Here is a 22,855-nt window from a genome sequence, read left to right on the forward strand (position 1 = left end):
GTGTCCTCCCTGCTGGGTCCAGTCCCGCCCCATGTCCCCGGCCCGCGTCTCTCCAGCCACACGCGGGAATGGCTGTCAGTAGGGGTGGAAGAGAGGGGACAAACGAAAGAAGATGCAAAAACTCAGGAAACTTCACACCTTTATTGGAGGGCAGCGGGGCGCAGCGGTCGTGGTCGGGTCTGTGGGAGGAAGGGGCGGTCATTCCACTGGACGCTCTGGTCATCTGACCGCGGAGCTGAGGCCTTGCCCACGCCCTCCTTTCCTTCCCGTCCCGACTAGGCCCAGCTGCGTGGGATCGGCCGCCGGCCGGCGGGTGTTCCCCACTCCCACTTCTTGCGGATGCACTGTTGCCTCCTAGAGGACACAGCGTGCAGGTTCTCCAGCTTCGTAGGCGTGGAGGTGTAGCTCACCTTAAACCTGAGCTCCTACCAGCTTATATTTGGGGATAAGGTTTTGCCTGCCTTACAGGAATTTATCTTTCTCCTTTAGTTAAGATGCTCCCAAGGGGCACTTTAAAATACAATTTGCAAGACAGTAATAAACCACCTCCCTACACTTGTTTTTCGCTATTGGCCTTGGGGAGCTCTTGAGTCATTCCTAGTGCAGCTATCAGTAACCAGCTGGTTTTCAGGGCCCTACAGCTAAGTGTAAGGTCGCACCCCTCACTTTCCACTGGCTGCCGGCCTGCGCACCTGGAGACACAGTGGTTTCTCCAGACTGTCAAGAAGTCTGGGGAACCTCATTACTGCCACTGTCTTATTTATGGAGGTTTTTAGTAGTTACCTCCTACTCCACTAGTAACTCATTTGCTTTAATCTAACATATTATCTCATCATAAACTGTCTAGATTTGGGGGTACTGAATAGCACGTGGCACCAATAGCTGGGCCAAGGGATATCTCAGTGGTATCTTGTTCCTTCCATCCCCAACCCCTCCCTGGCCAGTGCTGGGGGCCTTGCGCCCTACTTACCAGCAGTTTCTGCACCAGGTGCTGCTTCCCACGGAGAAGCCACTGGACCATGGTCTTGCCCTCCCAGGGTACAGTGTCCTCAGGGGGAGCCAGGGCATTGCTTGGGAGGCTATGAGCAATTTGGCCTGGGCTGCCTGCTGCAGTGCCCAGAACCCTTCCTTAGAAGGCTGCAGCCTAACCCCCTCAGCACCCCCTCCCCCCGCGTGTGTGCCAAGGTTCAAGGTAGGCAAAGGAGCCCCAGCCAGCACCTTCTTCTTCCCACTTGAGATCCTTCAACCCACCTGGGAGCCAAGGAGCATGCTGGGGTTCCTGGGATGAGCTGGAGGCTCGCTTTCCTCCAGGGTACCAGCCATGGGACCAGTGCTGAGCCTTTGAGGATCCAGGATGTGTGGTCAGCAGCAGCAGCAGCAGCAGGAGGCCTAGCCCAAAGCTGGCCATGGCAGGGCTGCCCCCCTGGACAGTGGACAGCGCTCAAGGAGTCTGACACCCCCATACACACCCCCTTCATCTTCCTCCAAGGTCCCTTTGGACAACTGGCACTTCGGGGGCAGCTTTAGCATTTCCTAATGTCCTCCCTTCTGCTATTGCTCCTCATCCCAGACTACAGGGGTCCAGACCCTCGAGGTCTCCTGGGAAAGAGACTCCTCCCAGCTTTGCCAGCAGAGGGCCCTCCCCAGGAGGTCAGGCCCACCTTTTCTCCCTTCAGGGATTCCAGGAGAGAGAAGTAGGGAGAGGGGGAACAGACTCTGGTCAGGGGAGTTCTCCAAGAGACATGCAGCAATGTAGGGGTACTTGGGCACCCTGTGCTGGGGACCTGATTGACAGACCCCTTGCCCCTTTTGTCTGTGGGTTTCATGGCAATTAGGGATGTGGAATGCATGTGTGGTGGTTACAGGGGCAAGCGCTTCCTACCCCTTGCTCCTCTCACGCTAGGGAAGGGCAGCAGGCACAGGAATAGCGTTGTTGGGGAGAGAAGCGGGACAGGGGGCTTCTCTAGGCATGGGTCAGGGGTAGAGGGATGGGGAAGAGGACCAGGGTGCCATGCACCCAGAATGGAACTCCGTCCTGGAACCCCAGCCCTTGGGGAGGGCAGCCTTTTCACTCACCAAGGGAGAGCTGTGGATGAAGTGGCTCCTTGAGGTGGCTCTCCAAGGCTGCAGCGGAACCCAGCCAGTCGGCCCCAGGCTTTATGGATCAAGCAGTTCCACCCCCATGGACGCCAGTGACGTCTCAAAGAGGGGAGGGGGAGCAGCTCACCACCAACCCCCTTCCCATCTCAGCATATGCATAGCTGCTGGCCCTGGGGTCACCAGATAGATGCTCCCTCCTCACGTCTCAGAGGTCTGGTCAGAGGACTGCTGCTTCAGCCTGGCTCCTGAAGTCTCATCTCCCCACTTTCCTGACTGCATTCTCAAGCTCCTGCCCTTAGGTCCTCAGAAAGCCTTCAGACCCCTCTCTGACCCCCAAAATTGTGGCCCTGAGAGGCAATGCTTGGGGTCTCCTTGAGTCCCACTAGCTCAGGGCACTCCCCGATACAATCAGGGGGGCCTAAGAGGCCTGTTAAAAGGTCTGGGGAGTGATTACCCTTCCTGTGGGCCTGTTTGCCACCTGTAAAAGGGGTTGTGGGCATGGTCCTCATCTGCACATCTGGGCGCCAGGGCTGGGGCACTCCAGGTGGAAGCAGACATGCTGGGGCCTCTCTCTCCTTCCAGCCAGCCCATGTTAAGGGGGTGGCGTAGCCTCTGTGGGTCTATGAGCAGGAGGTAGGAATAATTTGGCCCCTGAAGGTTCCGATCCCTCCCCATCCTGTGCTCAACCCAGGACCACATTCATGGATTTGGGTACGGGTGCCCTGAAATGCTACAAAGAGGCTCTCATCTGCGTCAGCTCAGCTTTCTAACGTCAGTGATCAGTCTCTGGGGGCAGAGGCCAGTTTACAGGGTTAATAGCCAATTTCTGCTTTTGGACTGCAATTTGAACAGCAAACACAAAGGGCTGGTGCTGGGCTGGGCATCATGATGGGCAATCATTGGGAGAGCAGGTGTGCTAGAGCCTGTGGCAGAGATGGGGGAGGGGATGGCATAACAGGCATTACAGTTGGTCTCGGGCACCTAGACTTCAGCTGCTCAGGCAGGAGGTACATGTGAATTTCCAGACTGACTCACTGGGAATGAATGGACTATGTGATCAGTTAAATTATTTTGAGAAAGACTGTCCCTTCATGCACTGGTTAACCAAGTAATTTTTAGGAAAACATTTGCTTTGTGGTTTAGTGAAAATGATTCTTTGGGTTCAGTAAACTATCTCAGTTTTGGTTTGGGTTTACAGAATTTTATTCAAAGGCCCTGGTATTTATTTTGAAAGAGGAATGGGTTGTCTTTATTTTTTTTTATAATTTGATTGTGGTTCTTCCTGAAAAATCCAAACACAACAACTAAGCTTTCCAGGCCAATCTCTGGTCCCTCTCTTCCTGGCAACATACTTAGCCTTTCAGGAACATTTGCCAGACCTTTCTAGACTAAAAACTCTGGAATGCATCCTTGAATCCCTCTCAGCAGGGCACAGAATGCCATTTGTTCACCATTATGCTCCAACTCATCCTTAGCCCCAAGGTGATATCATTCCAATCTGGGGGCTGCTGTAGTCATGAGGGAAGGCAGAGGGTTTTTCTTTTTGGTCTTTTTTAGGACTGCACCCACGGCATATGGAGGTTCCCAGGCTAGGGGTCTAAACTAAGCTGTAGCCGCTGCCCTATGCCAGAGCCACAGCAATGCGGGATCCGAGCCGCGTCTGTGACCTACACCACAGCTCATGGCAACACCGGATTCTTAACCCACTGAGCGAGGCCAGGGATTGAACTCACAACCTCATTGTTCCTAGTCAGATTCGTTAACTACTGAGCCACGATGGGAACGCCGAGCAGAGGTTTTGAGTTGAATTCTCAGGTGCTGTGGGAGCACAGAGGCCTAGGTTAAGGATGGAGACTTAGCTAGAGTCATGGCAACAGGGCAGCACTGGGTGCTCCAGGGCAAGGAAGAAAATGGAGAAGAGCCAACACAGGAGCTGCCAGGGGATTTGTGGGGCTGGGGCTGGTGGAAGTGGGGATGGGGACGGAGAATGCTGGAGGCTGCACAAAAGGGTAGTGGGCTTTGGCGACTGGGTGAACCCCTGGGTGTGGGGAGTCTGAGACTGGTGCCTCTAGGCACCTGTGGAGTCACACTAGGAAGCAGGATATGTGGACCTGGAGCTCAGGGTCTGAGGAAGCCTGAGGGTTGACAACATACAGACTGCAGGAAGGCTGCCTCTGAAGAAGGGGACTGTGCAGGAAAAGCTACAGAGTGAGGATAAAAGTCAGGAGGCAGTCACCACACTGGACCTCTGAGGCTTAGCACTGAGGATGAAGGGGTCAGAAAGGAATGGGTGGGAGTGGAGGAACTTGGGCCTGGGAAAGTGCCTTTTTTTTTTTTTTAAAAGGACAAGCATTTGGGGCAGGTGAGGGTAGAGGATGAAGGAAAATCCAGGTCAGAGCCCATCTGATGAAGTGAGGCCGCAGAGTGTGGCAGGCCACAGAGGCCTGGTGTATAGTGGGCACTGGATGCTACTCTTTCCTCCTGAGAAATCTCAGCCCTGCTCTCGCCCTCCACCCCCCCCCCCACCGGGTCACAGCTGACTGGCTGAGGGGTGGGCACAGGAGGAAGTGGTCGCCCCTGCCTTTCCCGCACAGTTGAGCTCTGTGAGCCCCAATACACTTCCCTTCGAGCCTAGATTCAACTCGACTCCTATTGGGTTTATGTCACTGTGACCATGTGAGCCGTGAATCATATAGGAAAAGAGGTGAAGAGAGAGGGGCGAGCCATACCTTGTAAGCTGAGGGAGAGAAGGGAAGCAAAGAGCAGAGATAAGTCCTGCTTGAAGATGTCTAGCAACCAGGTGATACTGAAAATACTGGCCTATTCACCAACCAAATGGGCACAGACCCCAGCTTAACATCAGCCGGGGCAAAAAGGGGGAAGGCAGCCTGCAGGGAGGTGGGGAGGCAGTGCAGGGTGTACGAATGCCTCCCCTGTGCGATCACCGTGTGGCTTGCTGACCCAAGGCTACTCTCCTGCATCTGCCTGGACTTGGTCACCCAGAGGCACCAGCAGGTAAGGAGACGGTTTTCTTCCTAAGATGGCACTCCTCTCCAGAACTTCCTTAGATTCTTATCTTCACTTAATTCATTCATGCTGTTGCTGCTTTTTTTTTTTTTTTTGGTCTTTTTAGGGCTGTACCTGCAGCATATGGAAGTTCCCAGGCTAGGGGTTGAATTAAAGCTACAGCTGCCGGCCACAGCCACAGCCACAGCCACATGCCAGATCTGAGCCATGTCGGTGACCTACACCACAGCTCACGGCAACGCTGGATCATTAACCCACTGAGCAAGGCCAGGGATCTAACTTGGATAGATGGATATTAGTCACATTTGTTTCCGCTGGGCCACAATGGGAACTCCCATGCTTCTTTTAAAACTACTGACTCTTAGGAGTTCCTTGGTGGCTCATCAGGTTAAGGATCCAGTGTTGTCACCGCTGTGGCTCAGGTCATCACTGTGGTGGGTTTGACCCCTGGCCTTAGAACTTCTGTATGACGTGGGTGTGGCCAAAGAAATCTTTTAATTAAAAAAAATAAAACTACCGACTTTGGGGTTTATTTCCCCTTGGAGTGCCTACTTCTTACAGAAGGATCAGAGTACCTCTACTGACCTACGCTACTCACCTCTTACAAGCTGTCTGTCACAGTGCCCCTGCTTCCTGCAGAGATCTTGACTCTGTGGCGCAGAACTTGGCTCCCACCTCGTCTTTGTTTGCCTGGACTCTCTAGTGCTGCTCCAGTCATCTTTCCTCCTTTTCAGACATCTGCCTTCCCAGCATTCCTCGGGTCCAGTTCAAGTCCACCTCCTTCAGGAAGCACGGCAGGTGGCACTGATCTTGGAGCATGCCTCCTTGGAGCAGGCAGGGGTGTCACTTCCCAGTCATAACAGCTCCTGAGGTGTCCCAGGCCCTCCCTGCTCCTCAAATAAAGGCTTTGAGGGCTGCAAGGTTCTCTCAGCCCTGCACTGACAGCCATGGCAACCAGATTCCTCTCCTGTTCCCACGAGCTGATCATGAGGACACAAGGCCACGGACAGACCCACCCTCTCAACTGTGCCCCCAACTAAAGACCACATTTATCAGCACTCTTTGGAGCTCAGTGTGGCCTTAGGACTTGGTTTTAGCCAAGGGGATATGAGGGGAAATGAAAAGTGCACCTTCTGCTTCATGTCCTTGAAAACAAAGGTGCTTGCTCATGCTCTTTTAGCTTCTCCATGGGAAAAGACAGTGACCTCAACCGTGAGGCACACTGGGACCACGAGATGGAGGACACTAGGTCTCTGAACTGGGCGGACTGTTACATGAGAAATAAAGGAACATCCACTTTATTAAGACACTCTAACATGTTAGGCTCAAAGTCAAGGTGGGGTCTAAGGCTCCCACCATTTTGGTCTCTGGATGGGAGGCACTTCCACACAGCGGTCCTGGAAATGAGGACAGATACACAATAGAAGCTGTTTAGCACAGCAAGTGTAGATGTCAATGCTTACTCTGGACAGAGCAATGTGATCCACAGAGTTCTGCAACAAAGCATCAAGGACTGGAGAGGTCACACTGACCTCAGCCCAAAGCCGAGCCACCCCTCTCTCCGCCACGCCTCGGCGCTTAGGGAAACGGTGAGGACCCTGGCCATCTTGCCCAGGGAGCGAGCCTGCCTGGGACCACAGTACCAAAGACATGCGGGGGGTGAAAGGAGGGTCCTGGGAACTACCTAAGAGCTGGAGGAAAAAGGAGTCAGGAAGACTGTGGCCTTTCTGTGGCCAGCTGAGACAGAACAGTAACAGCAGGGCCAGGAGTGGCCCAGAAGAAGCCCAGCCCTGGTAGGACTGCCCCCCCCCAGACAAAGGGAGAGACAGTTCCTCAGGGAGTCAAAGCTTTTATTACCTGATAATCCCTAGTGTGGTGCCAGAGGTACCGCTCTGGTCCCTTTACCCCTCATGGTGGGATGTGGGGGGTTCAAGAAGGGGGCAGGGACGGGGAAGGGAGAGATTATTTACAGAGCAGGGAGGGGACAGTGGCCTGAACCGGGGGCAGACTGGGACAACCAATTTCCTCAAGAGCTCTGATACCTTTGTGCTTTTTTTCTTAGTTGATGCCTAGGTACCTGGAACCAGGTTTTGCGTTTCTTCTTTAGGAAAAGATGTATAAACCAAAGAACACTAGAGCCCAATTTCCAGGCAGAGGATTTCACGATATCAATCCAAACATCACACTATTTAATTCCCCAATAAAACATTGGAAAAAGGACTATCAGTGCTAACACATTTACATATAAAATCTCCACCTAATAGGTAATAGAAGCCTATGTACCAATTTCTAAAACAGTTATAAGATATATACACAATTTTGGGTATATTAACAAAACAGAATATTACAAAATATTAAAGGCAATTCTCCTGTCCATGGCCTCATCGCCTCTTACTTGAAGTTGGCATAATCTGAGAATGCGTCAATATATTCCTGCACCACCTTGTAGCAGAATTCATACTGTTCCTGGAGAGTGAAAGGTGGGGGAAAAGGCCAGGGTTACTGAAGATAGCAACGTACATGCAGCTCCTGACCAGACCCATTTTTTAAAAAACAGAAATTAAGAGGAAATGAATGTTTCTGGATTTCCACCTGAGCCCCGATCTGCCTGCCAGAGTTGTGACAGCATTCCCTTTCTGGGCTGAGTGCAGCCACCTGCTACAGAGAGCAGCGACTGGACATGCACACGGTGGTCCTAGGCCTGCAGAGGTCGGACATGAGCTCATTTCTGTCCCCACACTCAGTGGTTACTGGTCATGTAGACTGTAAAGGGGGCCTGAGCAGAGAAGAGGAGGTACGCCCGAGTCTTCCCCACCCCAGGACCCATGGAGGGTCTCTCCCGGGGTGGGGGGCACGTGAGCACCCCATTCTAGCCTTCACAGAAGCCACATGCATCTCTTAGCGGTGTGGGCCTACATGTGTCCCCAATGCTCTCCTGCCTCCCAAAGCTCATGCTGTTTGACTAAGGCACTATGGGGAAGGATAAGTCTGGTTACAGTCTTTTGATTACCAGATGGAGCCCTCAAAAGACGCCCCCCCCCATGTTGGCACTGGCAGAGAAGAGCTGCAGATGATGCGGTGGCACGGATAAAGATGCAGGGAGCCTACCAGTGTCTGGACCATGTGTGGCCTCTGCAGCCGCAGGCTCTTGACGGTCTGGAAGACATCCAAAATCCCTTCCGCCTTCACTCGTTCTAGGACTGTGCTTAGGGCACAGAAGGTCCCTGTCCGTCCTGCCCCCGCACTGGAACAAAGCAGATATACTTATTACACCTGCAATGGCTCTCTGCCAACATGTTGAGTGATAGTGGCATTGAGCAAAGAAAGGCTGAGGCTGGTGCTCCCAGGAAGGTCTGTCATCCCTGGAGCTACTGGGATTGGGGGCAGGAGCCCCGCACTCTGCGGAGGTGTGTGCACCCCTGCTGTCCTTACTGCACGGCCCACTCTGCTTGCTGAGGGGCTCACTTACAGGCCAGTGGTGAAGAACCTTAAACCCCACCCCAACCCCTAGCAATGAGGCTTCGCTGTCTACCTACAAACAAGCCTGGGGTGCCTTGACCTGCGGCTCACTCATGTCAAGAGTTCTAGTCCTCTCTTTCCTGTCCCTCAGCCGCATTTAGCTGTATGGTGCAGGGTTTGCCAAGACAGTGTGACCAAGGGAGAGAGGAGCATGGGAGATTGCTAATAAGGATCTTCTCATGTTTACTGTCCATTTGCATCAGCTGATGTACTTTGCCATTTTTTCTAATTCTTTTTTTTTTTTTTGGCTTTTTAGGGCCGCGCTCTGCGGCATATGGAGATTCCCAGGCTAGGGGTCGAATCGGAGCTACAGTTGCCGGCCTACACAACAGCCACAGCAACACAGGATCCGAGCCGCGTCTGCGACCTCTACCTCAGTTCATGGCAACGCCAGATCCCTAACCCACTGAACAAGGTCAGGGATCGAACCTGTATCCTCATGGATCCTAGTTGGGTTCATTAACCGCTGAGCCATGACGGGAACTCCCTGCCACTTTTTCTTCTTAAAAACATTTTTAAAATGATTAATTTTTACGTAGGTAATAAATTAGCATAGTTCAAACTTCAAAGGTCCAAACAGTGAAAAGCCTTCCTATTCCACTTCTTCCCCTGTCTTTTCTCCTGGGAAACAACCAATGTCATCAGGTCTTTATGTGTCCTTCCACAGATCACTGACGCATATACCAACATAAACATACACATATTCTTTTTCTGTCTTCCACTGCTTTTCTTACTAAGCAATAAATCTAGAGGATTTTTCCATATCAGCACATAAACAGATTCCTAATTTACTTTCTGAAGCTTTGTAGTATGAGATATATCAGAGCTTACAGAACCAGTCCCCTATTAATACATGTTTAGATTATTTACCACCTTCTACTATTATAAGCAGTGCTTCAATTCTTGTAATTACATATTTCATTTTAGCCATTTGAAGAACATGTACTGGATACATTTCTAGAAGTTACTTGTTAATTTTTCTTTTTTTTTTTTTGGCTGTGCCCATGGCAGGCAGAAGTTCCTAGCAGGGATTGAACCCATGCCACTGCAGTGAGCCAAGCCTCAAGAGTGACAACACTGGATCCTTTAACTGCTACGCCACCAGGGAACTTCATCCTTTGTTCATTTTTCTATCTTCAAACCCAATTTGTAGGAATTTTAAATATTTTCTTACTTCCTCTTTAAAAGAGATTTCCCCCTCTATAATTATAAAAGCCACACTCATGGTACATTTTTTTTCTAAAATGCAATCTCAAATAATGTGTCCCAAACACCCGCCCCGCCGCGGGTCCCCTTACTATCTTCATTCCATCAGTGACATCGGCCATTGCCCAGCCTCACACCTAGGAGACACCCTTGATTCCTCTTTCTTTCACAACTCTGTTCCTAGTCTTGTTCATTTTTTTTCAAACTGTTTTCAAAATAATTGCCCTTTTCTCTTTTCCTGTGTTTCTTAAGGAGGCCAGGCCTCATTCCCACATTGCCCAACTGGTCTTCTCCACTGTCATTCTCCCCTGCTGCTCTCCTGTGCCCCATCATCACCTCAAATGCTCCCCCACCCAATAGCCTAACTCAGGGAATGTGGTTCCCTTGCACTTAACGTGTGAAGTTCAAGGCTAGCTGCTGGCCTACACCATGGCCACGACAACACCACGATCTGAGCCATATCTGCGAACTACACCACAGCTCATGGCAGCACCAGATCCTTAACCCACTGAGTGAGGCCAGGAATTGAACCCACATCTCATGGACACTAGTCAGGTATGTAACCCACGGAACCAAAATGGGAACTCCTCCAAGGTCTTTTCTTATCATCTGGGTCTGTCCTGGTCCTCAGACCTGATTGCCATGTGCTCACCAAGACCCTGTTCTTGTCTGGCTTTCCTCACTGCTACAGTCTGCCTCTCATGGCTTGCTCTCTCTTCCCCCTGAGGGCTGGGGTGCGCGTACCTGCAGTGCACAGTGATGGGGTGGTTTCCCGACTGCTGCTGCTGCTTCTGCACGGCTGCAATGATGCTGATCATGCCCTTTCCATCGCTGGGGATGCCCACTTCAGGCCAGCCATGGAAGTGGAACTGCCGGATCTGCCGGCTCTTGTTCTCCTTTGGAGGAAGGAGGATCAGAGAAGGAGGGGCAACCCTGCTTTCCCTGTGGAAGGGGTCCACCCACTGGGCATCTTACCCTGGTGTTGGTAACCAGGAGGTCCCTGACGGTATAACTCTCACATTCCTCCTCCTTCTTCAGCTCCACTGTGATGTCTCCATAGGACACCAGTCCATCAGAGGGCCAGTACTGGGCACACTTCTCCTGGGGGACAAATGGGAGCAGTGAGGGGTTCAGAATTTCACACGCAGTAAAGGCAGGACTGCCCGATGAGCAGCCTGCTCCTCTCAATACAGCCACTTCTCACACCAACACACTTCTTCCCCAAGGGATCAAATACTCAGAAGGGCTATTCCATTACTAAGCATCACTCCAATTAACTTCTCTTTTTTTTTTGGTCAGTTTTGGCCACACCGTGGCATATGGAGCTCCCGGCCAGGGATCAGATCAGAGCCACAGTCGAGACCTAAGCCTCAGCTGTGGCAATTCAGGATCCCTAACCCACTGTGCCGGGTCAGGGATCGAACCCACGTCCAAATGGCTCCAAAGATGCCGCTGATCCCATTGCGCCACAGCAGGAGTTCCTCCAATTCTGAACCTCACCAGGACATCTACATTTGACAACTTGATTCCACTACCAGAGAAAATCACTTAACCTTTTGCTGTTACTTATTTATAGTCTAACTTGCAACACTGACAGGGTCTGTGAAGAACTCTGCCCATCAGCTCGCAGCTGCATCCAATACTCAATGGCAGGTGGAGGAAGAGGAAGAATGAATGTCTTTGTTGCAATTCTTCTTTTTTTTTTTTTTTTTTTGGCTCCTTTGGGATGTTCCCACATTTTTAGTTGCTTATATATGTCCGACTGCTAACCCAGAGAAACTGACCCACTCACATTCCCACCCTGCCAAGATGTGTCACACAGCCCAGTCCGCACTATGCTTTCATCCCTTTCCTCTTTCATACTTTCATCTGCAGTGGCACCTTAGAGTCGCTAGTTCTTGCATTTCTGTCCTTGTTAATGAGCAGATGGTCTACCGTTGTCTCTGCCTGCACCTGACTCGGTTCCCTCTACAGTTTCTTGTGGGCAGGGGCTGCCTCTTCATCTTTGTTTTTCCAGGACCTCTGCACCCTGCCTGCATCTGGGAGGCTCTCAATAAGTATCTGCTAAATGAATGTGTTTAATGTCTGCAGAACAAACCAGGGTAAAAGCACATCAACAAAACACAGTTATGTGGTCCCTTTCTTCAGAGCATTTGGCAGAGTGGATCCTAGATACTTCACTGTTAGCAATTTAAAAATACTCAACCACTCCTAGGCTTAAGTCCTAATTTTGCCCCAAATAAAATGTAACTCAAAAAAAAAAAAAAAAAAAAAAAAAAAAAAAAAAAAAAAAGAACAAAAGAAAAAGGATACTAAACCATAAATGTACTGATCCATTAGAAGCTTCCGAGGGCAAGAGCTACTGCTCGTTTCACCAGCCCAAGGAAGACAGAAGCACAAGGCATGGTGGTAGGTAGACAGGAATGGGCTTCACTCAACTGACCACAATCCTGGCCAATGGGCAGGACAATTTGTGTGCACATGTCCTCTTTCTCCCTACTTCTACCCCGGGGAAAGTTTCTGACCTCTGTGCCCTCACTAGGCAAAGGATGGAATCTGACTAGAGTTTGAGGTCTTCACTGCGTCACTTTTCATTACAGGGCAGTGGGCTGAGATGTGCTCGCCATTCCAGTTTTTCTGCCTGCTCTCTGGACCTGCTCATCCCAGATTCAGAGGGTGGAAATGCGTGGGGAACCTCACGTGGTCCTTGGTTGTACTTCCACCAGGGCTTATCAGAGAGGGAGGCTGGCTGGCCTTTGTTACTCAGGTGTACACTTCCCCCAAACCTCTCACCTCAGTGTTCTTTTTTACGGCCAAACTCATGGCATATGGAAGTTCCCAGGCGAGGTGTAGACTCTGAGCTGCAGCTGCCAGCCTAGCCACAGCCATGGCAACACCGGATTCTGAGCCACATCTGTGACCTACCCCATAGCCTGTGACAACGCCATCTCCTTAACCCACCGAGGGAAGGCCAGGGATTGAGTCTGCATTCTCGAAGAGACAATGTCAGGCCCTTAACCCACTGAGCCACAATGGGAAGTCCATTAGTATTGTTCTTTTTTTTTTTTTTGATCTTTTCTAGGGCCGCTTCCCGCGGCATATGGAGGTTCCCAGGCTAGGGGTCTAATTGGAGCTGTAGCCGCTGGCCTACTTCAGAGCCACAGCAACGTGGGATCCGAGCCGCGTCTGTGACCTACACCACAGCTCACAGCAACGCCGGATCCTTAACCCACTGAGCAAGGCCAGGGATCAAACCCGCAACTTCATGGTTCCTAGTCAGATTCGTCAACCATTGCGCCACGACGGGAACTCCTAGTATTGTTCTCAATGATAGGTGAAGACCTATAAAGTATGTCTGTTGATTAGGTACATGATCCTAATCTGGGAAGAACAGCTAATGAGTTAAATGAATAAACAAAAAAAAAATCTTGACATAACAGAATATCAGGGTGAGCAAATATGTATAAAGCCTGAATCAAGGTTAAAATAAACAAACTGCCCAAGTACAGAATGGGGAAGGTGTAGCCTGGAACAACTGATGTAAAAAACATACTTAATTCTTCCTCCCCTCACTCCAGCCCAGTCACTCCACCCCTTCATCATCTCTGGAGCAGACCGCTTCTCACCAGCATCACTACTGCAGCTTCCTCTCTGCTTCTGCCTCGCTCATTTCTAATCTGTACTCACTGTAGCCAAAGGGATTTTTAAGAGTGCACAAATCTGATTCTGTCAAGGGTTCTTAAACTTCTTTATAAAATCCAAACTATGTTTTAGAAGGACCTTTATCCCCAGGCTTTTGATGGCCTCTCCAGCTCATTCTCTCCACCCTGACATGTGAAGTTATGCACCAGGCATCATGAAGCACCCATTTATTGCACCGTCATCCACAGCAGAAAGAGCTTGAAGGTAATAAGACTGTCTGAACAGACTGGGCCACCCGATAATACTGAGGGCTGGGGTGGGAATGGAGAGAAAAAGAGGGACCCAGGAGACAGAAAGTGCTCAGTAGAGGTTGCGAGATTCTGACTCAGGAATAGTGTTAAGAGATTTGCTACAGTGAATGGGAGCTGGCCTGGGGGCCTCTAAGGTCTCTTTATATTCTGAGTTTGCAGACAATTCTAATTTGTAATTGACTCAAGGGCTTTTTCCTTTAAAAGTTTTTCTTGTTATTAAACGGCCTTGTTTTTGTTATTTCTCAAATTCTACAGCTTTCTTGGTGTGGTCAGCAAAGAGGTGACCCATCTGGCTTGGAAGGCACTCTTTTCTTAGGGACACTCACACAAATGCCACATCAGAGCCTGTGTGGCTATTCATCCCTCATCTCACTAGCTCTGTCATGGCTGTGGAGGTGGGTGCAGAGGGCATGCACAGAGCTAGGCTTGGGGAGACCATACTCAGAAGTGAGAGGGTGTAAACGGAGTTCCCATCGTGGTGCAGTGGAAACGAATCTGACTAGGAACCATGAGGTTGCGGATTTGATGCCTGGCCTTGCTCAGTGGTTGAGGATCTGGCATTACCGTGACCTGTGGTGTAGGTCGAAGACGCAGCTCGGATCCTGCATTGCTGTGGCTCTGGCGTAGGCCAGCGGCTACAGCTCCAATTAGAGTCCTAGCCTGGGAACCTCCATATGCCATGGGTACAGCCCTAAAACGACAAAAAGACCGGGAAAAAAAAAAAAAAAACAAAAAAGAGAGAGAGAGAGAGAGAGAGAGAGAGAGAGAGAGAGGGAGAGGGAGAGAGAGAGAGAGAGAGAGGGTGTAAACGTTCTGGGAATCAAATGGAGGCTCAGACCAGTCTTTTTTTTTTTTGCCATTTCTTGGGCCACTCCTGCGGCATATAGAGGTTCCCGGGCTGGGGTCGAATTGGAGCTGCAGTTGCCAGCCTACGCTAGAGCCAGAGCAACGCAGGATCCGAGCCGCGTCTGTGACCCACACTACAGCTCACGGCAACGCCAGAACCTTGACCCACTGAGCAAGGGCAGGGATCGAACCCTCAACCTCATGGTTCCTAGTCGGATTCGTTAACCACTGCGCCATGACGGGAACTCCAGACCAGTCTTTTTTTTTTTTTTTTTTTTTGTCTTTTGTCTTTTTTTTTTGTTGTTGTTGTTGTTGTTGTTGCTATTTCTTGGGCCGCTCCCGCGGCATATGGAGGTTCCCAGGCTAGGGGTTGAATTGGAGCTGTAGCCACCGGCCTACGCCAGAGCCACAGCAATGCGGGATCCGAGCCGCGTCTGCAACCTACACCACAGCTCACGGCAACGCCGGATCGTTAACCCACTGAGCAAGGGCAGGGACCGAACCCGCAACCTCATGGTTCCTAGTCGGATTCGTTAACCACTGCGCCACGACGGGAACTCCAGACCAGTCTTTTTTATTTGGTTTGTTTGTTGTGCTTTTTTAGGGGTTCCCAGGCTAGGGGTCAAATCGGAGCTGCAGCTGTTGGCCTATGCCACAGCCACAGCAACTCAGGATCTGAGCTGTGTCTGAGAAACTACACTATGGCTCACAGCAATGCTGGATCCTTAACCCACTGAGCGAGGCCAGGGATCAAACCTGCCTCCTCGTGGATACTATTTGGATTCATTTCCGCTGCACTACAATGGGAACTCCTCCGATCAGTCTTGAGAGAAGCTACTTACTGACTGCTCTCAGACACCAAGTGGCTGGGTGGTATTGTCTGAAAATGGTTCTTTTTCTCTTTTTTTGGCCACACCTGTGGCATGTGGAAGTTTCATCTGTCGATGGACATTTAGGTTGTTTCCATGTCTTGGCTATTGTGAATATGCTGCAGTGAACATCATGTGAAGTTTCCAGGCAAGGGATTGTACTCCTGCCACAGCAGTGACCCAAGCTGCTGCAGTGACACCACTGGATCCTTAACCCACTGCGCCACAGGAGAACTCCATGAAAATGGCTCTTTGAATAGTTTAAAGTCGAAGAAAAAGCCCACCATACCCTCTTAGCTCCCCCTCTGCCCTTTTCCACTTGTCCCTGGTGTCCAACAGCTCAGGACCTTTTTGAGCTCACCTGGCCTCTCTCCTCCAGTTCTGTCAGCATCACGATAGAGCAGGATTTCCACTCCCAGATCATTCGCCAGAAGTCCTCAATCGTGTGGAGAAGAGGGCCCTGGCTGGCGATGTAGGAGTCCTTCTGCCGGTAGCCCTATACAGGCCAGGTCAATGGTAGGAGTGAGACGGTTTGATCAGGAAGAAGCCAGAAGAGAAGACAGGCCAGTGGGAAGGGATGAGGGCTGTTTGGAGGCAGGCAAACACACCAGGCAGGGCTCCCCTCTGGGCAAGCACCAAACCCTGGCTGGTATGCTGGTCTCTTTGTATGAGGGCGAGGGAGGGGTTGCTGGGGCTAGGATGGAGAAAGCAGGAATGGGAAGGACCAGAGGTTAGTGTTTTCAGCCTCTGGCTGCGGTCTGTGCTGTGAACTTTTCCTCCAGCCATTACACTCGTGTTTGCCCTCTGTTCCCCCACCTTCTGCCTTCAGGGGCCTGACAGACCTAGTACGCAGGGAGGGTCTAGCAGTTCTGTATTTGGTGACTGACTCAAAGACCATCCTTCCAAGCACTGCAAGGGTAGCAATGCAAGGCCCAGTGAATCTCCTTGGAGTGTTGGGAGCTCGGGGGACACCACTTACGTCAATGAAGGATGCGTTCACGTAGTCTGTATTCTCCTCACCCCTCTTAACTGGAATGATCACCCTGTTGAATTCATCTGCAAGAAGGACAGCAGCTTGTGGTCCCCCAGAATCACCGGTCCTCCCCTCCCTCTCCTTCCTTTTCCCCTCCAACCCCAGGCCCTGGGCAGCTATAATTCCAGCTGGGCAACAATATGCCTGTTCCTAGCCCAGGAAACAGAAAGCCTCTGGCCTTTTTGCTCTTTCCAGAAGCCACTCAAGAACTGGGAGCAGTAAGAGACAATGCCATAATTCTTGTCTCAAGCTCTTTTTAACTAGCACCTGAGAAGTGGAAAGGGGGAAGGGAGAGAAGAATGGCTCACTGGGCTTTGGGGTGGGGAGAAGGCTCTTACATGGAATGATCTGTAAAACCCGGTTCTTCTTCATATTGGCTGGAAGGTTTCCGGTCCGCATCTTGTCATTCTGGATTTTGATTGATGTCAATTTCTGAATTGGGCAGGGGAGGGGAAAATTACTGTGCTCAGTAACTGAACTTGACAAGATTATGTCTGTCACTGGATCTGCTCCAGGCCACACTGGCTGCATACAGCTCTTCTCACCAGAGCCCCGACCTCCATTTCCACAGGTTATCAGAACACTTTTCTCCTGTATTTAAGCTCAGTGAATAGTAAGCCAAGAGTGTTTGAGAAACACTGCTTTCCTGGCTCCTGTGGACCATTCTGGGATTCCCTTAGGCTGGAACTTTATGATTCTGGATTTTTTTTTTTTTTTTTTTGGTCTTTTTAGGGCTTCACCTGTGGCATATGGAAGTTCCCAGGCTAGGGGGCAAACTGGAGCTACAGATGCTGGCCTACATACACCATAGTCACAGCAATGCCAGATCTGAGCCTCATCTGTGACTTCCACCACAGCTTGCTGCAACCCGATCCTTAAACTACTGAGGCCAGGGATCCAGCCCAAGTCCTCGTGCATACTAGTTGGGTTCGCTACTGCTGAGCCACAGTGGCAACTCCTGGAACTTTATGATTCTGGAGCAAAGAACCTGGTTTTATAGGAGAGAGAGTGCCTTTCTTCTTCTCTACCTGCTATTGCAGTCCTGGAGGCTTAGATTTTTTTTTTTTTTTTTTTTTTTTCCAAAAACAGCCACACCTACAGCATACGAAAGTTCTCAGGCTAGGGGTCGAATCAGAGCTGCAGCTGCAGGCCTACACCACAGCAACAGTAACTTGGGATCCGAGCTGCAACTGTGACCTATGGCCGTAGCTTGTGGCAATGCTGGATCCTTAAACCACTGATCAAGGCAAGAGATCAAACCAGAATCTTTAGAGGGACTATGTCAGGTCCAGGTCCTTAACCTGCTAAGCCACAATGGGAACCCCTGTCTTAGATTCTTTAGGAAACCTCATTCAAATGTTCTGAACCTGACTCTAAGGTTCCTTCTCAATCTTTGCCACTCAAAATGTAGCCTCTAACCAGCAGCATCAGCCTCATCTTGTTATATATATATAGAATCTCAGGCCCCAACTCAGACCTGCTGAATCAGAACCTGCATCACAACAGGATCTCAAAGTAATTCATGTGCACATGATAGTCTGAGGAGTACTTTAAGGAAGAGGTCTTCCCCATTCCAATCCAGAATCTCCTGCTTCTGGGAGCACTTTTATTGATGAGAGCGCTTTGAGAACTACCGTCTAGAATGCAGGGGCCAGCAATCTATGGGTCCAGGCCAAATGTGTTCTGTTGACTGTAAATGAAATTTCATGGAAACACTGCCACATTCTTTTGTCACATAGTGTCGGTGACTGCTTTAGTGCTACAACAGCAGTGTTAAGTAACTGCAACAGAGACCGTACGGCCCGAAAACCCAAAAATATTTAATTATCTCGCCCTTTAAAGAAAAAGTTTGCTCTTGCGGTACATTATGATTATCTGGGAGGGGGAGCTGAGGGACTTAAAAAAATACCACTACCAGTCCCCTCCCTCCTTAACACAACCCAAGTGATTCTAACATGAAGGATGGGTTGAGGATGACTAAGGTGTGAGCAAGAGGCCGGAGACTCAGCTCTTTCACCACCCACATGCCTCGCAAGGGGATTCACCATTTGTTGGTAAATCCACAAGAAGTCAATCATTCCCCAGGTCATTATGAAAGAGATAGATCAGCCCCAACTCACCTTAAACTCCTCCTCTAATCCATTGTTGCTGGTCCCTGGGATTTTGTTGTAAATTTTCTGCAGATGTGTTTCTAGAGAGGTGACTTCCAGTTCTGTGTCTCCATAGAGATAATGCTCCAGAAGGGCTTGGTATATGAAGACGTACTGCATCTGAAATACGGATGATGCCCGAGTTCACAGTCACACACACACGGGCCTGGCGGTGCCAGGGTACCCTCTCCCACTCGCATTTCACTCCAGTCCACTTCTTCAATCCTAGCACAGATAAAATGACTGCTCTCGTTCCAATTCAGGGAGGCAGGACTTAAAGTACATGAGTCTCTCTGGGGTTGCTTACACCTGGGAGGAAGGGTTCTACTCTGGCACCCTCTTGGAGAGAAGGACAAATCCAACTCCTACTCATTCGGAGAGCACCAAATGGATAGACAGAGGGGCTGTCAAATTCTGGTGACACACAAAACCTGTGCCAGCCGCTCTCCCAGTGCTGTGCCCTTTGAACTCCATGCTCTAACCACTGAGCCAATCTCACTGTTGCTCCTGGATGGATCTGGCTGGGCTGCATCACAACTCTGTGGCAATGGATTGGCTGCCCACATATATGCTTCCTTCAGGACCTGTTCCATTTCCTTAGAGCCTGGTACAAATGACATCTGCCCCACCTTCCTGACTCCCCTAGGTACAACCTCCTCCATGCTCCATGGTTTGTAAGGGCCCCTCATCACACTGTATGATGATCATTTACAATAACCTGGGCGGCTGAGTAATCCATGAGGCGGTAGATAGTTTGGCCCTGGAATGCCCCCCACCTTCATTTCACCCATAAACCACTCACGTCTGTTTGCACCATCTGGCAGCGTTGTGCCCGGATCCGGCTCACAAAGCCATACACGTCCACCTTCCGCTCTGTATGCATCATGTCCAGCATGGCATCAATGACAACAAAGGTACCTGTACGCCCTACACCCGCACTGTAGCCAGAGAGCAGGAGTATTACTGGGATGGCCAATGCCTTGTGGAAACACAGGGAGAGGACAGCACAGGGCGGGGCTCCTTCTTCAAGTCTCTAAATTCTAATTCTGTATGAGGCAGAGCTGGAACTTTCATGGAGCCAAGAACCCTGCTATACCCTAAACTCCTCACCTCTAGCTATGAGGACCAGGGAAGCGTGACACTTAGAAGAGCCTGAAGGTTCCCAGTACATGATGGCTTCAGAGCAGTGGTCTCCCCACCCCCAGTCTTGGGACTGCCTATCCCTCTTACCTCAAGTGCTGTCCACCCAACTAAAACATGAGGCCTCTCTCTGGCTGCTACCCTGGAGCCCCAACAGCTCATCTGCTCTGTGCCAGCCTCCTCAGCCAGGGCCCCTGCACCGTCCCTGCTCTGGCCATGGGAGCAGAATGTGGTGTGAGTGGGAAGCCAAGCTCAGGCCGTACTGACCTGCAGTGCACCACGATGGCCCCTGCATACTGAGGGTTGCAGGCCTTCACCTTCTTGAGGAACTTGAGCATGCCGATCGGGGTGAAAGGCACCCCAAAGTCTGGCCAGCTGGTAAAGTGGAACTGAGTGATGAGGCGCTGAGGCTTTCTGTTGGTCACGTCCCCCACCTGTGAATTGAAGAGATCCTGCGTGGTCCTGATACCCTGGCGTGAGGCAGCACCAGGGGAAGGAGGGTGAGGCTTAGGGGCCAGGGCCAGCCTAAGTGGCTGTCAGTGACAACAGCGAAGTGAGAGTATTAAGCTTTCCAAGGAAGTTTAAACCATGAGCAGAGAAGCTTCTGAGGAACCCCATGGAGTTGGCAGGGCTGTGGATGTGAAACTCCAAGAAGTTAAATGACTGGCTCAAGGCCCCTGAACTAGTAAATGGCAAATTCAGTACTAAAACGCAGGTCTCCTGACTTGGTAAACCCCCTCTTCACAGCACCACCCTGCCCTCAGCTGAAGGCAACCTTTGCTCAAGCCTCCAGGTTGCTCTGGAAGATCAGGAGCAGGGGCCACCACATCCTTGACGTCAGGAGCCTTTTGGGGTAAGGACGGCGGAGAGGTAAGTCAAGTGCCTGGAAGATAACACTATGGTGCACCTGGTTCATCCCTAAGATGACTAAATGCCGTCTCAGTAATACTTTTTCTCCCAGTCATGAAAAGTCACAAAAATGTTCCTGCCTTGGCTTTGCCCCCCCCCCCCCCAAAAAAAAACAAAATAAAATATCATCTGGTTTCAGAGTCCAAACATACTGCACACTCAGCAACTCCTGCCCACCTTGAATAAGAGGGTGACCACCCAGCCTGTTCTGCCGCCTCAGTGGTCAACAGATCCCAAAAGAGAAGCAATCAAGTAGGAGACAGTACCTGTTGAATGCAGAACTTCCGCACTGTGTAGTCCACCAGCACAGTCACATCCTCTACTGAAACGCGGATATTCCCATAGGTCCAGCAGCCTTGGTCTGGCCAGTACTGGGCGCACTTACACTGGAAAAGAACAGACACGCATCCCCCTCACCTCAGACTCCCTGCCCCCAGCAGATGCAAAGGACTCGAAGGGAAAGGAGCACAAAAGCCCAGACTGAAGCCCTCAAAAAGACCTCTGGCCTCTTCTCTCACCTCAGTCAAATGCAGACTTTAAAGAAAAATTTTTTTATTTTATTGAAGTATAGTTGATTTACAATGTTGTGTTAGCAAAGTGATTCAGGTATACATATACACGCATTCCCTTTCAGATTCTTTTCCATTATGGCTTGTCACAGGATACTGAATATAGTTCCCTGTGCTCTACAATAGGACCCTGTAGTTTATCCATTCCATATATAACAGTTTGCATCTGTTCATCCCAACCTCCCAGTCCATCCCTCCCCAACCTCCCTGACCCAAAATTTATTTAACTGTTCTTTTTTTAAGTTCCTCAGCTTCCATCCTGTTTAGCAAAATCTTCTAACTTATGCACAGCCCCAGCCCTATACTTCTAATTCGTTCCCACCTCTATTCCCTCACAGTTCAGGACAAACTGGAAACCATTTTACCTACAAAATCTGCTCTTCCACAATATCCAGGTCTGCTCTAGGGACAAGCCTGTTTGATCTGGAATGAGCAACTTGCTGCGAAGGAGTCACCAGGGTGGACTGATGCAGACTGTAAAAATGCCATGAGAGGTCCAAGGCTTTCTCTGGTGATTAGGCCTTGGACAGCTCCCAAGAGCTAGAGGTAGGGTTGAAGGAAACGAACCTAAAGCCCAGCCCTAAAGCTATTCTTTCTAAGCTGATCAACACAGCCAACAGCCCAGTGGGGGTACCGGGGTGACTCTAGGCTATCCTGGAGAGAGACTGTCACCAATCAGGATTCCTCTCTGGGGCTTAATCCAGGACTCAGGACTGGTGCTGGCTATGACCCAGTGATGGGGCTTGTCAGGCACGGACTTGGCAGCCACAGAAGCAAAAGGACCCATTTGAAGGCTGCCTAAAGCCAGGACCTCACATTTCCTTGTACGCTGCAGGGTCTCAGTTTATACAGATCCCTCTGCTGACTCAGGAAGAGGAAGCAAAACACCCAGGGGAATGAGGGAGTAGAGAAGCCAGGGGAAAAACCTCCTCTATGGTTTTTCCTTGGCTAATGGCCCAATTCTTTCTTCCAGGATGTTCTGGATCCACGGCGAGCTGTTTGATTACTAGACAAGCTGTGACCTGGATATACCCCTAAGTTCATCAGAGACTTCCAGGCCACAGGAAAGTGGTAGGCACATTAGCCTGCATTCTGTCTGGATGAATGACTGGCACAGGAACCACAAAGGGTGGAGAGCTTAGGCTCAAACACGCAGAGCTCCAGCAGAGCAGACCCTTTGCTGGTCATGCCATTATCAGGAGCCATTCTGTCTAATTTCTCCACTCACCTCCTTTCTCTCCTTGAGATTGGTCACCATGACAATGGTGGCTGTGTTTTGTTCCCAGATCATCCTCCAAAAATCGTTCACTGTTTCTTCTTTTGGTCCTAAAGTAGCCAATAGCAAAGATGAGGAGAACCAAGGGGAAGAAAGATGCTGGGAAACTGGGAAACTTTTGGAAGCCTGTGTCCATATGTCCCCAGCTAAATATCCAGTCCATCTATCCACCCACTCACCTACTAAATTAACATTTCCTGTGTATCTACCAGGCACTTCATTAAGAAGTGGGGTGGAGATGTGAGGTTGCCAAAATAA

General features: G+C 50.3%; 2 protein-coding genes across 11 annotated transcripts in view; both read right to left on the reverse strand.

Moving 5' to 3' along the window:
• Positions 1-122: 122 nt before the first annotated feature.
• GNRH2 (gonadotropin releasing hormone 2) lies at positions 123-3,296 on the reverse strand. 2 transcript variants are annotated; one of them, XR_014832111.1, is made up of 2 exons: positions 1,252-3,296; positions 123-1,104 (listed from the first exon to the last, which is right to left on the reverse strand). XR_014832111.1 is itself a non-coding variant. In XM_013985164.3 (2 exons), the coding sequence occupies exons 1-2, from the start codon at positions 1,406-1,408 to the stop codon at positions 833-835; spliced, it is 432 nt and encodes a 143-aa protein (XP_013840618.1). In that variant the 5' UTR covers positions 1,409-1,539; the 3' UTR covers positions 691-832. The 2 variants fall into 2 exon arrangements, 1 of the variants encoding a protein (XP_013840618.1); XM_013985164.3 differs by having other exon boundaries at positions 691-1,107; positions 1,252-1,539.
• A 3,664-nt stretch (positions 3,297-6,960) lies between these two features.
• The window catches only part of PTPRA (protein tyrosine phosphatase receptor type A), a 158,604-nt gene continuing 142,709 nt past the window's right edge, over positions 6,961-22,855 (reverse strand). For 8 of the 9 annotated variants that reach the window (XM_085002696.1, XM_085002701.1, XM_085002695.1 and 5 more), the window contains 12 exons: positions 22,550-22,647; positions 21,019-21,138; positions 20,111-20,277; positions 19,506-19,641; positions 18,674-18,823; positions 16,892-16,985; positions 16,500-16,576; positions 15,882-16,016; positions 10,828-10,953; positions 10,597-10,748; positions 8,236-8,371; positions 6,961-7,593 (listed from right to left, as the gene is read on the reverse strand). In XM_085002696.1, the coding sequence (XP_084858822.1) occupies positions 7,519-7,593; positions 8,236-8,371; positions 10,597-10,748; positions 10,828-10,953; positions 15,882-16,016; positions 16,500-16,576; positions 16,892-16,985; positions 18,674-18,823; positions 19,506-19,641; positions 20,111-20,277; positions 21,019-21,138; positions 22,550-22,647 (1,466 nt within the window). In that variant the 3' untranslated portion in view covers positions 6,961-7,518. 9 annotated transcript variants of the gene reach the window in all.

The sequence above is a fragment of the Sus scrofa genome, chromosome 17 (assembly GCF_054392235.1).
Source record: "Sus scrofa isolate SSC_HxYL_T2T_F1_AM1 chromosome 17, Sscrofa_HxYL_maternal_Yorkshire_Landrace_v2.0, whole genome shotgun sequence".
Lineage (NCBI taxonomy): Eukaryota > Metazoa > Chordata > Mammalia > Artiodactyla > Suidae > Sus > Sus scrofa.